This window comes from Protopterus annectens, chromosome 3.part0, assembly GCF_019279795.1.
Source record: "Protopterus annectens isolate FY-2018-M chromosome 3.part0, PAN1.0, whole genome shotgun sequence".
NCBI classification, from domain to species: Eukaryota; Metazoa; Chordata; order Ceratodontiformes; family Protopteridae; genus Protopterus; species Protopterus annectens.
In genome coordinates, this window is record NC_056731.1 from 1133077589 (window position 1) to 1133092181 (window position 14593).

General features: G+C 38.9%; 1 protein-coding gene across 1 annotated transcript in view; it reads right to left on the bottom strand.

The window, feature by feature from the left end:
* The window catches only part of CABLES1 (Cdk5 and Abl enzyme substrate 1), a 1875674-nt gene that overhangs the window by 805631 nt on the left and 1055450 nt on the right, over nt 1–14593 (bottom strand). The window contains exon 6 of the mRNA XM_044065364.1: nt 8977–9133. Coding sequence (XP_043921299.1) covers nt 8977–9133 — 157 coding nt within the window. The remainder of the gene's footprint in view (nt 1–8976; nt 9134–14593) is intronic.

The following is a 14593-nucleotide window of genomic DNA, read 5'->3' on the forward strand; positions in this document are numbered from 1 at the left end:
GGTCTCCTGTGGGAGTATGTCCTCAGGCCCTTGTGCTCGGTGTCTGTTAGGAGCGGCTTGTGTACATTGCGGTCCAGAGGAGGGTGGGGAAGAGTAATAGCACAGGATTGCCAACCGACGCCAGAGCCTTCTCTATAAGCTAGAAAGCCGGTCCACCTGATGAGGTTTGGGGTCCCAGGGCAGGGGTCACCCCTCGCCTAAGTGGCTCAGCCTGCCGACTCAGAGTCCCTGGATGGCTGTGAAATGCCCAAGTACATATGCCACAGCTGACATCCTGGGCCGTGACAAGACTCTCCTGCCACAAAGGTAACTGTGGCTCCTTAGTGAGGTCCATAAAAGGAACCGTAGTGGTGGAAGACTGTGCTATATCAAGGGGCTTCAAAGGCAATGAAGGAGGAGAATAAGTAGGGGTCTTTGGTAAAGAGTGATCACATATCCGAGGAAGGATAGGTCCTGGGGGGCGGGATACCTCTGGCCAAAAGCACTTGATCCACAAGACGCAACACATCGTGTTCAGCGAGGCTTCTAGTGGATTTCATGGATATGGCTGAGGGAGAGTCAGGTCTATCCAAGGATGGAGCAAACTCTGTATCCACCACAGAGGTGGTCTGCACTGAGAACAACAGAGCTGTAATGGACTGAACTACTGGTGTCTGCACCGAGGAAATCATCGGTGCCGAAGGCGTGTTCTGCACCAATGATGAGGTCGGTACCAAAGTGGATGTTGGCGCTAAAGCCTGAGACGAAAACATCGGTGACGAAAACTGAATGGTCGGTACCAAGAGGGTAGTCTGTGCCGGGTAATTAGTTGGAGCCAAAAAGGAAATGGGCATTGAAACATCCATCGACGTCATAACAGTTTGCATCGGCTGGACAGTCGGTGCTGGTAAGGGAGTCTGAACTGAGGAGCTCCTCGGTACTGATGCGGTATGGGGCACACTAGTCGGTGCCCAGGTCTCAGATGGTGCCGATGGCCTTGGTGCTGAAGGTCTAGGCACTAAAAGCGCTGGAGCTGAAGAAGACAAATCCGAACTGTAAAGCTTAGCTTTCTTGGGTCTCAGTTCCTGAGTGTCCCCAGCTGGGGACGAAGGAAGAGACTTGGCCTTTTTATGTTTATCACTCTTTTTCTTATGGGATCTTGGAGGGGTTGAAGCCTCTGACCCAGAAATAGCCTCTGAAAAAGGAGATTTAAGTAGCCCCTTCAATATGAATTTATTTTTCCCTTCAATTAACGTCCTGTTAGAGAAATTCTTACAAATACCACAAGGCGGGTCAACTGTTAAATGAGGCACACCCAAGCAATAGACACACAGGGAATGTGCATCTGAAGTAGGTAATGTATGTCCACAATCTAAACATCTTTTAAACCCTGGGCTACCTTTTTTATCTGTCATGTTGTTAAGGAAAGAAAGAAAAATACCAGCAATGGTGCAAGAAATACCCGAAGGTAAGAAGGAAAAGGGGTTTACCAACGATGGCAAAAAAAGGAATTACCTCTCAGTAAAAAGAGAGGAAAGGAGTTGAAAAGGATTCGAAAAAGGGTAGTTGCTAAATGTGATAAGGTAAGAGATAATTATCTAATAACTTTTTTGTGAAAAAAAGCTGTCTTAGAACTTAGTATGAAGAAAAACACTGTACTTAGCTCAAGAGAAGTAGCTTGACACGACCGAATGGCAATGCGGCAAACGAAATCTGAGGTAACAGGGAGAGGGATATTCTGGGTAAGGGTTTTTAGCTCGAGAGTTTGTAGCCGGAGCGAGCTTGGAAGATGGCCGGCTTGGTTCCGAGGTTGGAACTGATACCCACATGTAAGGACTGAATGAGGATTAACAATATTAGATGTAAGGTTCTCTATATTTTTGTGTGTTTTAGGTATTCCAAACAAGGCGGGAATACGTGGTCTACTAACATGCAAAAAGTCATATAAACTTTTGTCAAAAGTACCCTGCAACAGGTGATCTTTTAAATAATACTCAATTTTAGAGTAAGCTATAGTAATCTCATTTTTTGATGCAACAGCATATTTAGCATCACTGAGAATTTCAAACACATGTGCCTCGTAGTCAGTAGAGTCCGTTAACACTAACCCCCCCTTGTCGGGTTTCATCACCCTGCACTTATTCTGTGAGAGAGTCTGTACAATGCCTTTTTAAATTTCACTAAAATTACATTTAGTACTCTGCTTCAAATTTAATTTCCTGACATCTCTCGCTACCAGTTGTGCTTCATCCCTTTAAAGAATAAATTCAAGTTTAATTACCTTGTAAACAGCTTAACATCAAAGTTCTAACCAAACTCACCGGCCTTGCTGGTACATATTGAAAACCCTTAGTAAATAGTTCAAAATGCTTATTTTCAATTACTAAGTCTGTATAGTTAAAAATGCTGAAACCACCTAGTTCTGTATACCAGAACGAGCAACTACAATCACCCACAATCACCATCACCCAGTAGAAGGCGAACTATACAAGCAAACAAAAGGTGTGGCTATGGGGCAGCATGTGCCCTCATATTTGCTAACCTTGTATTATTGGACTGGGAAGATAAAACCATTTTTAGTAGTAGATTCATGGCTAATATTAGATGCTACGTCCATTTTTTGGATAACATTTTTGTCCTGTGGGAAGGTACTAAGGAGGGTATCGAGCAATTTGTGAACTATATAAATAAGTCTAGTACGTATTTAAAGTTCACCCACACCCACAGCAAAGAGGGTATAGCTTATTTAGACACCTATGTAGAACATTCAGGAACTGGATTCAAATCTAAAATTTATAGGAAAAACACATTTAGTAACTCCTATTTGGAGTATTCTAGCTGCCACCCATGGAAACAAAAGAAGAGCATTTTAAAAGGTCAATGTATTAGGGTAGCACAAATGACCTCAACAGTACGAGGATATGAAGAAAGAGATTGAATATATAGCTAATGTGTTTCAGGAAAGAGGGTAGGGCAGCCACGGTGGTGCAGCGGTTAGCGTTGCTGCCTCACAGTAAGAGGTTCGCTGATTCGATCCTCGGCTGGGGTGCCTTCCGTGCGGAGTCTGCATGTCCTCCCTGTGGTCGTGTGGGTTTTCTCCGGGTGCTCAGGTTTCCTCCCACATTCCAAAGACATGCTGTAGGTGGATTGGACACTCCAAATTGGCCCTAGGTGTGAGTGTGTATGTGTGTGCATTCTGTGGAAGATTGGGTGCTGGGCTGGCAACTTGACACCGTAAAACACCATTGCTAATCATGAGCGGACAGGTGATCCACTGTGGGGACCCCTAACTGGGAAAAGCCGAAAGATGAAGAAGAAGGTTTCAGGAAAGAGGGTATCCTGTTTCCATGATTAGGGAGGTGTCTCAATACGTTATTAGTGAATGGGGTGTTAGGTACAACCCCCCCCCCCCTACTAAGTGACGGTATGATTTATACACATGAATGCACAAATAATGACAATTATGGGAGGACTTCATATTGGAATACAATCAGCCTGCTGAAGCTATAAAGAGCACTGTTCAACAAAATTGGGTTTTGTTAAAGGGGGATATGGAAGTGTATAACATTTTGGAAGAGAAGCCCATTTTTGTGTATAAAACAGGACAAGATTTAAAGCACAGACTAGAATACAAAGGAAATGCTATAGGCAAACATAAAGCACCTGCAAAGAACTAGAAAATGTGGCAGCTGCAACCAATGCTTTGCAATAAATGAGGAAACAACATTTGTATTAGACAACATCCATAGAACTAGGGTGCATTTCAGGAGAGGTAATTGTAACACTATGAGGGTAATATATTTGGCAAAATGTTGCAGCTGTTCTGCATTCTATGTAGGGCAAACCAACAGAGACCTAAGAAGAGAATTTATGAGCATTATTACTGCATTAGGAAAATGGACAAAAATAATGCATTGTACAGACATTTAGAATCTAGTAATGGATGTTCCAATTTTAAGCTCGCCATTTTGGAATGTGTTTATATGAATCCCAGAGGAGGGGACATTAAGTGTATCTTAAAAGAAAGAGAAGTCAGATGGCAGTTATTGTTAAATGCAGCCAGCTATCCAAGTATTAATTACAGTGTTACCATCACCCCAGTCTTAGAAATGAGACGATAGATTACATCTTTCTAGTATTGTTGCAGTAGCTCAGAAGACAGAGCATCAGACTTCAGATATGAGCAACCTGGGTTTTATCCTTGGTTATGCTTTTTATGGAAATCTGCCATTTTACATTTTTTTCATATTTCTTGTGCAGATATTTTTAATAAATTTGGTTAGCATTATGTTTTTGTGAATAATTTTATAATTAATAGTAAATATATGTTTTTTACATATTTTAGAAATGTTATTGTGAATTGTATGTTGTGAAATACATTGTAATGAGTTTTATTCCTTTTTTTAAATGACAGATTACTTAAAATGTAAAATATAGTAGTTAAAGTTATTTTATTGGTTGTAACTAACTATATAAGCACATCTAATGGCATTTTTAACAGATTCTGATGAAGTCTGCAGTTTGCAGACAAAAGTGCTTAATCTATGTGACTATTAAAGATTTGTTATCTGCATAGTGAGTTGGTTAATTTTGTTCAGGACTGCTGCAGGGGAGCACAGGTGCAATTTGCATGGACCCCAAATTGTTTCATTTGGTTCAGTTGTTGGGGAGTGCAACATTTCTTGTGTATTTGAAGAACTGAAACTTGTCTAAAGGAAGAAAGGCCAATCATTAGGGCTGTGTTGTGATGGCAACCCAAGAGCACCAGAGAATGGCAGGGAGGAAGATTGGACTTGAAGTTCACAGTGAAACATACGTTCTGGAAAAGGTTGACAGCAAACTACAAGTCTTGAAAAACTTTCTGTAAAGAAATGTTCAGAATCAGAAAAATAATGATATAGTTGGATACCCTGGAGTCTGCAGAGTGCTATAACAAGCGCTACACAGTTTGTGAGAACTCTTGGAGCAGGAGGAAGCTCAAAACGCAAAGAAATAATCAGAAGGTATAATTCAAAGGTACAGAATCTTAAAAATATCCTGTGACATGGATGGATGGGAATATGAAGGTAAGCATCTTTGAGATTCAAGGTAACCAAAAAATCTTTTGGAAAAAATCAACGGGAAAAGATTTTAGTGTCAGCATCTTGAATTTTGGAATCTTTAAAAAGGTGTTGAGGGTAGAGAAAGATCCAAAATTGGTCTTCTGGTACCTTTGTTTCTTGGACCTAGGAAAAACCTGAAATAGATGCCTTTCCCTTTCCAGTGGGGAAGGAAGGTCTGAAATGATGGGAGAAAGCAAATGTTGTTGGTTTGGAGATACTTCTGATACTGTACGTTAAACAGGAACAAAATTCCATTACCTGATAATCTGCTGTGATTGTTTTCCAGAGGAAAATCTGCCAAGTTGTTGGAAGGTTTGATGGAAGACAGGCTGAGAGGGGCAAGGTATTAAAGAAGCATCTGTAAAGGGTCCTTTGGTGCCTTTAAAATCAGATTTAGGCTTGTCCTTGCACTTATTTTTGGATTGTTTGCCTTTTTGTTGAGCAGTCTCTTGGGGGAAGAAAGGACCTGGTTTGATGGAGTAATTTTTTTGAAATTTTGGAACAGGAGTAAGAAAATGCTGCTTAAACTCCTAAATAAATTTTCCCTTCCTTACACTTTTTTTTTTAATCTCAGCAGAGGTGGGATGAAAGTAGTAGTCTTTCTCCACAGAAGCATCTAAGATTTTGTTTTTGACATTTTCTGGGAGAGAGATATTGGAGTTTTTGCCAGGAAAACCTTCCAAGGACAGATACAGTGGCATCAGCCCTGGAAAAAGCAAAATCTATAAACCAAAGTGGAAAAGGATGCTGATGAAATGGGGAGGGAGTTAAGAAATAAAGAAAGAACTGGAGTTTGGATGCACATCCTTAAACAATATAAATATCATATAGAATATTATACTCATAAAATAGAGTAAAACATCCTAAAAATAGAGCCAACACAGGAAATGAGAAGAGAGACTTTGCCACTAGGGATGACTGCAAGTAAGGATACAGAAAATAGGTAGGAGGGGGAGGAATGTACTGAAGAAATTTAGCAAACAAACCAAGACACTGGGAGCAAATAACTGGAGAGGGAAAGGTAATACAGTGAGATGAAGTCAAGCAGAAGTTTTGGGTGCAGGTTGGAGACTGCCTTCCCTACCAGGGATTCATATTACAGTAAAGACAAACAGAAGGGGATAGGAAAGGATTAAGTGAATGACCAGCACTGGTAGAGTTTTTAGTAGGGTACAGAACCGAAGCAACTCTTTAAAAAGTAATTAGCAGGACATATGCAATATTTCATGGTAACTGTAAGAATCAATTAAAGGAGGTCAAAAAGGATTGGGAAGAGAGACTGGAAAGGCAATTTGCAGAGGAACTACGGGAAGACATCTTTATGACTCCCAAGTATGCAACAAAGTCCACAAGGGTTGGGATTTTTACTAAGAACTGTTTACACTGGTAATTTTATATCCTAAGCAGACTTCAGAGAATTTTTCCTCAGGTAAACAGCAAATGTTGGGGGAGGTATAATAGAAAAGAGAGAGAGGTAACTAGCAATGTGTTTTTTGTGAGTGTAACAAGTAAGCACATTTTAAAAATTATCTACAGAGCAAGTACTTTTATCAGAAATGTTGGGGAGACAATGGCTTACACAAAGGAAATGATAAATTTGGGCTGGGACATAAGATCTGAACTAGCAAGACATGGGTCTTACTAACTTTAATGTTACTGGCTGCCAAAAAAAAAGCAATTATTAGAAAATGGAAATCAAAACCAACTATAACTGAAGTACTGAATACTGGCAGTGGGATCTTTAGAAAAAGGAAGGGCTGAATTACATAGAAATATACAGAATTTCCATACCTCTCAACTGTACAGATTTTTGCAGAATGTCCAGAGTTTTGCCTCATATTTTTGGTCCGTTTTTCTTAAAATTGTGTTTTTTCTGGCAAGTCACTGATGAATCATTAAAGAGTGAAGTCAGAAAATAATGACAGACATTTGGGTTTCAGACTTCATACCCTTCAGAAAATACATACAAATGGAAAACCTGTTATTCTATCAACTTTCTAAGTTTGTAAGAGCAGTATTTAAAAATTGTGCCTATTTTGGGCCTTTGTTCCCTCATTACTTATAGCTTTGTCCAGATTTCTTGCTCGAAGAGGTTGAAAGGTATGGTGGGATCACTTCATGCAGAATAATGTTGAGGCGGCAGAGGAAGAATAAGGTTTATGGAAAGACATGAACTGAGCAATCTTAAGTAATGCTGGAGTGAATATTTACTGTAAAAAAAATCTGTACTACATAATGCATGAAAATGAAAATGTTGCTATGATTTCTTTTCTATGAGTGAATGTTTGCCTATGTCTAAAGTGATAATTTAAATAAAGGTGTTTAAAAAATCTAAAAATCATAATTGTGACTGCCTATATTCTACATAAATTGCTAAAGAAACATCAGTAATATCTTATCTACTATTTAAAATCTCATTGAAAACATCTGTCAATACAATGGTCCTGTACTACTAAGTTCCCCATTACCAAACTCCCTTCTTATTCTAATCATTTACCATCTATATTTTAAAATCCTTGTGAAATTATACTTCTGAACAAAACAATCATGACTTGTGCCAGTGCCATTACCAAGTCTCTTCCTTATGAAGCTAAATCATGTTAAGAATCATAAACTCGCACATTTTTTGTCCTGTTTACATGTTTCAAGTGAATAACTGTTTGGATAAAATATACATCTGCCTCATCTGGTCAATGTGTACTAAAATTTCTAACTGATTTTTATACATTAACTATAAAATAATACAGAACGCTCTGTAGATACATGTGATTTTAGCTTGCTGTAAATACTGTATAGTGTACTAAACATGGTTGAGCAACTATTAAACTAAATACAGTTCAGTGATAAATAGTATATTATTATTGTTAGCTAATGCTAAATGACTGTGAAAGAGCATATAAAGAGGGGCCTTTCTCCCCATGCCTCTGCTGAAAGGGGGCTTTGCCCATTTGGACTTTCCCAGTTATTGAAGAGATAGATACATAAATAATTATATCAAAAGTTTAATGATAAAACATGCCACTAATTAATTGTTAAATTATGAGTTAAAAAATACAATCATAAAAGGGTGTAGAGGAATCAAATATTTTGGCCTCATAATATCTAATAATTTAGTAAATATTAATGCAAATTACAATATAATCAAGCACAATGATGACCTTGTAAGTGATCTCATGCATATTTGTTTTAGTTTGTAAGGCAGATTATATGTCACTAAAATTGTATTACTTCCAAAAGTGTTTTACTATGTCATTCAAACTATTTAATTAGTCCCATCTAAATGACAGACAAAATAACTTAAGATCCTATTAAAATTGCTGTGTTTCCATAACAGATCATGATTAGCTCAAAACATTACATTAGGTTTTGGAATAAGGCAATAAAATAAATTAGCTTCTGTTTTTAGTACCATACTATACTGGTTAGATATCACTTATTTAGCGTCTTGTGAACATGTACATCTTAATTTAATTCCTGATGAAAATCTGAAAGTAAGAAACGCAGAATTCATTAGCATAGTTAAAATACATTTATTGAGTTCATATTTACATTTACAGCAAGTATTCCAGCTCCCTATATTAACAACATAATTACTTAATTCAAAAATGTTGTTCAGACATCCATTACTGTAATACTAGAATTTCCTGATATTCCCAAATTGTTGTTCAAATATATTTATTACTTTTTCCTCAATCTCAATTTAGAGAACAGGCTAAAAGAGGTATTGTAATTCTTCATGATAACATCAAGTTTATGTCCTCTTTGTATACACTATTAATATATTTTTTCTAATAAAAAAGGTCAGTGAAAAATCAAAAATGCAATAATACACAGTCAGAAAGAGTTTACTAATAAACACAAATATTTTCATGTTTCTAACACTATAGTATGTCACCTGTGTCCATGCTGCCTTGTGCACTGTTGGCCCTTGCCAGACTGAGACTACGATGGCTGGCATTTCGAAATTGTGAAAATGAAGCAGTGGAATCAACGGTGTTTCTTCGACCTCCAAATGCATTAGTAGAATAGAGGAAATGAGTATATGAAACTGTCTACAAAGAAAAGAAAACGCATTCTTTCTAATTAAGACAGAATAATGTACAGTTATGTGAAGACACATCACAATAAGTAGATCTTTGAGATTACATTACTATAGGTTGTGCTCTTTCAGCTGATGCCATCAGTCATAGGATCAGTTTTTCCACTTTTTTCTACTACTTATTTGACTTTGACTGCTCCATATAAACATTATGTACTGACTTTTCATCATTAGTTCTATTATTAATATTTATTTATTGTTATCTACAAGCAACCATAAAACAACAAACAATACAGTAGTAACAAAACAATTAAAAACTACAGGTAAGAGATGTATTAGGCAAAAAAATGATGCATTAAGCAGGTTCTACAAAAAAACTATTGCTGCTATATTTCTAGAAATTTACTTTGAATAATAATCCTTATAAAAGGAGAATGGGAAGGCCTACTCACTGCAGGAGTAGTATATCAAATGTCTTCAACCTCAGCAAGTATATACACAAATATAGCATCTTCTTCAACAATGTGCATGCAGCAATGTGCACTACGAAGACACAGTAAATGGCAATACCAGGTTACTTTACCATATGGATAAAAAAACACCTGGAATTAAAGGATAATCACAGCAGAAGCCATGTAAAACTGCACTGTCCAAGGAGGTTCCTGATCAATTCAGTTTACAATAATGAAGTATGTGCTAGGTAACCAAGCTTCCATTACAAATATGTCATCAACAGGCACAGCGCATTAAAAAAATCTACTGAAGAAGCCACAGCTGTTTTAGAATTACCTTTATCTGAGCTGGCTAAAGTCTTCAGTGTTGCACATGCCAGACAGCAATGTAGTCTGTCTGTCAACTATTTAGACAGACTCTCCACAGTAATTTTCAAATATGTCATGTTTTTTTTTAATTAAGACAACAAATGACAATGTTCTCCCACAGCCTGACCTTAGCAAATGAAAACACAACTAGTGATGCACATCCAAGATGTGCAGCAGTTAATATCTTAATTACAGCACTCCAGAGAGGAATCCAGCAAATTACTGCAGTGAGATAAGTTAATGGATGTACTTTCCTTGGTACAAAGTTAGGATTAGTCCAGACAGATACTATCTCATTATGAGAGAACAGGCAAGGCTCTAGTACCACCATGGTATGGAACTCTGAACTAGTTAACAACTACTTTTCTACTTGGAAAAGCTGTGTTCTTCTACATACAGAAATCTCAATACCCATTATACACCTTTCCAATGATATTAATCCAAGAACTCTTTTCAAAACTGATCACTGTCCCCCCAAAAAGTCATAAACATAAACAAAGCTGTGCAGTGTCCATATTAGAGGTGGATACATCAAGAGACTTCCAAGATGGCTGCACACTGAGCAGCAGCTTAATTTCAGCTCTCACAGTATGAAAAAAAGTAACTGAGAAATAAGCCAGTGATATTGTCAGCTTGAGTTAAATTCATTTACTGGATAGTAAGTACACTGACTGGATGCCAGCAAAGAAGACATTTGAGAACCTGAAAGAAAATCAACAAGAAAAGCTGAAGAGAAAACACTGGCTGGGAAGAGTCTTGCTGCTGTTCAGCTTCAGCTCCGATACAAGAGATGGCTTCCAACAAAATTAGAGGAAAATAATAAATCAAATGTATTCAGCGGTGATTAACACAAATGAAAATTAAAGGCGTGTATTAACTCAATTAACAAAAGGCTGGAAAAAATAAAAGAACCTTTAACTAGCTATTCAGGTGAACTGAATGAAGATACGTCTGGCTGAGTATGAGACTTCTCAAGAAAAGTTGTTGCAAAAATGGTAGAGTTAAGTGCACAGAGAAATCCTGACATATTCTGCTGTACCACAGAAACTAGATGGAAATAGATTTGTATAAGAACTTACCATAATGGTAGATGTCCTACTAATCACTGTTGCATTATTCCTAACTCATAGTTTATCTTTGCTGTCATGTGGCCGTACAAAAGCTTTCCTTTCCAGGATTGTACGAACAATGTGTGACCACAGCAATCATGGGGGTACTTAGGCAGACATAAGAGCGCAATTCCATAGACTATCTCCAAGCCAGAGGCCTGAAGACCCCTGAGATAGCGGGTCTATATTACAAGATTGAAACTCTAGTTAATCGAATAACTAAAGATCGATCTTGTAATATCGAAACCTAAATATCTTGAATGGCCGATTTAACCCAGGGAAACACCTCCCTTGGCCGTTATGTGGATTATGCCCTTTTCTCCAATTCGGAGCGATCTCAGAGTTGGTATATTTAGTTAGGGGGTGTGGGGGCGAAGCCCCCCACTTGATTTGGAGTTTAAAGTTTTTTTTTTTATGCAGCCAAGGGAAGTGTTTCACTGGGTTAAATCGGCCATTCTAGATTTTCAAGTTTCGATATTACAAGATCGATCTTTAGTTATTCGATTAACTAAAGTTTCGATCTTGTAATATAAACCTGAGATAGAAGTGGTAAGAAAGCCCCCTCAGTTCTAGGGTGTTTCCCATGGGATATGAACTGAGGGAGGAAAAATGGAGAAAGGAGATGATGAAGGTATAGAGGAGGAACAGGGTGGGAAGGAATACAGTAACAGTGATCAGCATGACATCTACTGTTACAGTAAGTTCTTAAACAACTGTATTATGTCCTGTCTGAAACGACTGTTGCAGTACTCCCAACACATGGGTTATTCCCAGAGCTAAAGGGAAAGTAAAGGAGGTTAGTAAAAAGGCAGCAGAACTGTCCAAGGGACCACACAGGACTAACCTTGTGAAAGTAGCTCTACCTTGAAAAGGCATCTATCTTGTAGTGTTTAGTACAAGTGTGTACAGGTGGTAGCCTCCAGAATGGATCTGGCATCCACGCCTTTGTAAAAAGCTCCAGAGGCTGCTACTGTTGTGGCAGCGTGAGCTCAAGGGCTTGAGAGTAAGGACTTGCCATATTGAGAGTAACAAAATTAGATGGCCTTAGAGATCCAGCTTGTAATGGTTTGCTTGGGTCAGTTCAGAGTCCAAGAAAGAAACAAACAGTTGATCAGATGTTTGAATGGATTTTGTTTTCTACAAATACAATCTCAGTCGTCTGTGAACGTCCAGAGAATGTAACATTCTACTCCCCCTCCCATTCTGTGGATGGGGGAAAAAAGGTAGGCAGGTTTATGGCCTGACAGAAGGACAGCTCACTTACTACATTAGGCATAAATGTAGGATTAGTCCTGCGGGTCACCCTGTCTTTGTGTTACACAAGAAAAGAAGGAATGGCCATGACAGCGTAAAGCTCCAAACTCTCCTAGCTGAAGTGAGGGTCAGAAGGACGGCAGTCCTCCAAGTACAGAATTTGAGGTTTGATGACACTGCTGGTTCTTAAAGGAGGTAACGTAAGCAGCTTCACCACAAAGTTGAGGTCTCAGATAGGGGTAATGGTCTTTCAAGGTGGTCTAAGATGCTGGACCCCATTAAGGAATAGCTTGACCTCAGATATGGACATACGTGGGGGCGTGAAGGAAAACAAGAAGTGATGGCCGACAGGTGGGCTTAGATGGAAGAATAGGCCAGACTTGTATGTAACAGTTCACACAGATATTTTAGAATGGAAAGTACCTCTGACTGGTCCGGGTCATGTCCATTTCTTTGGCACCAATATGACAATCTCATTCATTTAGCTATGTAAGACTTTTAAGTGGTGGGTTTCTTGGCTTCTTAGAGAAGCTTTTAAGTGGTGGGTTTCCTGGCTTCTTAGAGAAGATTAATAACATCCTCAGAAAAATAGTGTCTGTGAGGAATCAGAACCTTATCACCCACATAGTTTAGTTAAGGGATGACAGATTGGGATGTAGTAGTTTGTAGTAATAACAATTTCTGTTGAATGATAAAATCAGCTTGGTGTGGCAGTTTGCAGTACCTGCCCCTAGCTAAAAGAAAAAGAAGAGGAACTAATGCTGTCTTGGCCTAAAGTGAATCCCTAACAAGAGTTTTGTTTTTCTTTCTGGGTCTTTAGAAGAACTCTTGGAATAAGGTGTAGTGAAAAAAAAGACACAGAGGAACTTCCCTATCCACTGAAAAGAGACAGTATCTGTCCTACTAGCTGAGGGGCAAAGGTCCCTAGTGCAAAACAGTGGAAGCTCTTTCTTTGTCTTTGAAGCAAACAGGTCTATCTGAGGGGTCCCTCAATGGTGAATGATGCCCTGTTAAACCTTCAGTTCAGGGTCCATTTGTGAGTGTTCTCCAAGGACCTGCTTAAAGAGTCTGCCAGGACATTGTCCTGTGATGGGATGTATGTAGCTGAGAGCAACATGTTTTTCTGGGTGGCAAGGTCCCAGGCTTTCTGTGTTAATCTGCATAATTGGTAAGATCTGTCCATTCATGGTGTTTCTGTACCACATTACTGTTGTGCTGTCTGTGAACACTTGTAAAGTAGCTGGTTTCCAGAGATGTGAAAAGATCTGCAGAGCTTGGATGAGGACCCTCATTTCTTTCATGTTGATGTGTTCTTTTAGTAGCATTGGCCACCAGCTGCCCTGAACAAGTTGGGTGCCTGTTCAGGCTCCCTATGCCTCGTCCAAGGCAACTGTGTGTATTTCCTGAAATGGGAGATTCACCTGCTCCTTCTACTATAAAAGTTTCTGCCTGAGACAGGATAAAAGGGGATTGCTATGTTTAGATGGTGTGAGTGCGGAGACCAAACTGTTTTTGGGTACCATTGGATTTTCCTCATATGTAGCCTGGCTAGGGGGGGCACTGGGATAGTAGCTGCCACGAACACCAGAGCCCTTAGGATTTTAGTGAGCATTGTCTGAGGGAGGTAACATTGTGGAAGTAGTTTGTAGAGCTCTGTACTTTCTCTTGAGGTAAGAAGGTCTGCATTCTTTTTGTGTCTAGCCTGCAGCCCAGAAAAACTAGATCCTAAGATGACTGCTGGAAATATTTTTTTTTGTAGTTTATGGTGAACCCCAACTGAGATAAAAGGAAGAGGATGAACTGGAGATGCTGCTGAAGAATTTGAGGTTAAGTACTTTGGATTAATATGGAATCTAAGCAGGGAAAAATACAAATTCTCTGGGTTTGTCAGAAGGTGATCACTGGTGCAAGAGCTGTGGAAAGCCCAAAAGACAAAGCAGCAAACTGACAGTGAAACGATCCAGTACATAACCTAAGGCATCTCTTGTAAGGGGTCCAGAATGGTATATGGAGGTATGCATCCTATAGATATAGGGATGCCTGGGGCAGAATAAAAAAATATAAGATTGTGCAGGGACAGCATTTTGAAAGTTGGCATTTTTAAGAAGGTATTTAAGTAAGGAGAGATCCAGTATGAGTCTCCACTGCCCTTCATTCCTTGGCACTAGGAAAGGTCTAAAGTAAAACCTTTTTCACACATTTTTTTCTGGCAACTGCTCTAATGTGCCTTGTGCTCGAAGTTCCTGTAAAATGGGTGGGAGTGGGTGAATCTTATTTTGTGGAGGTTGG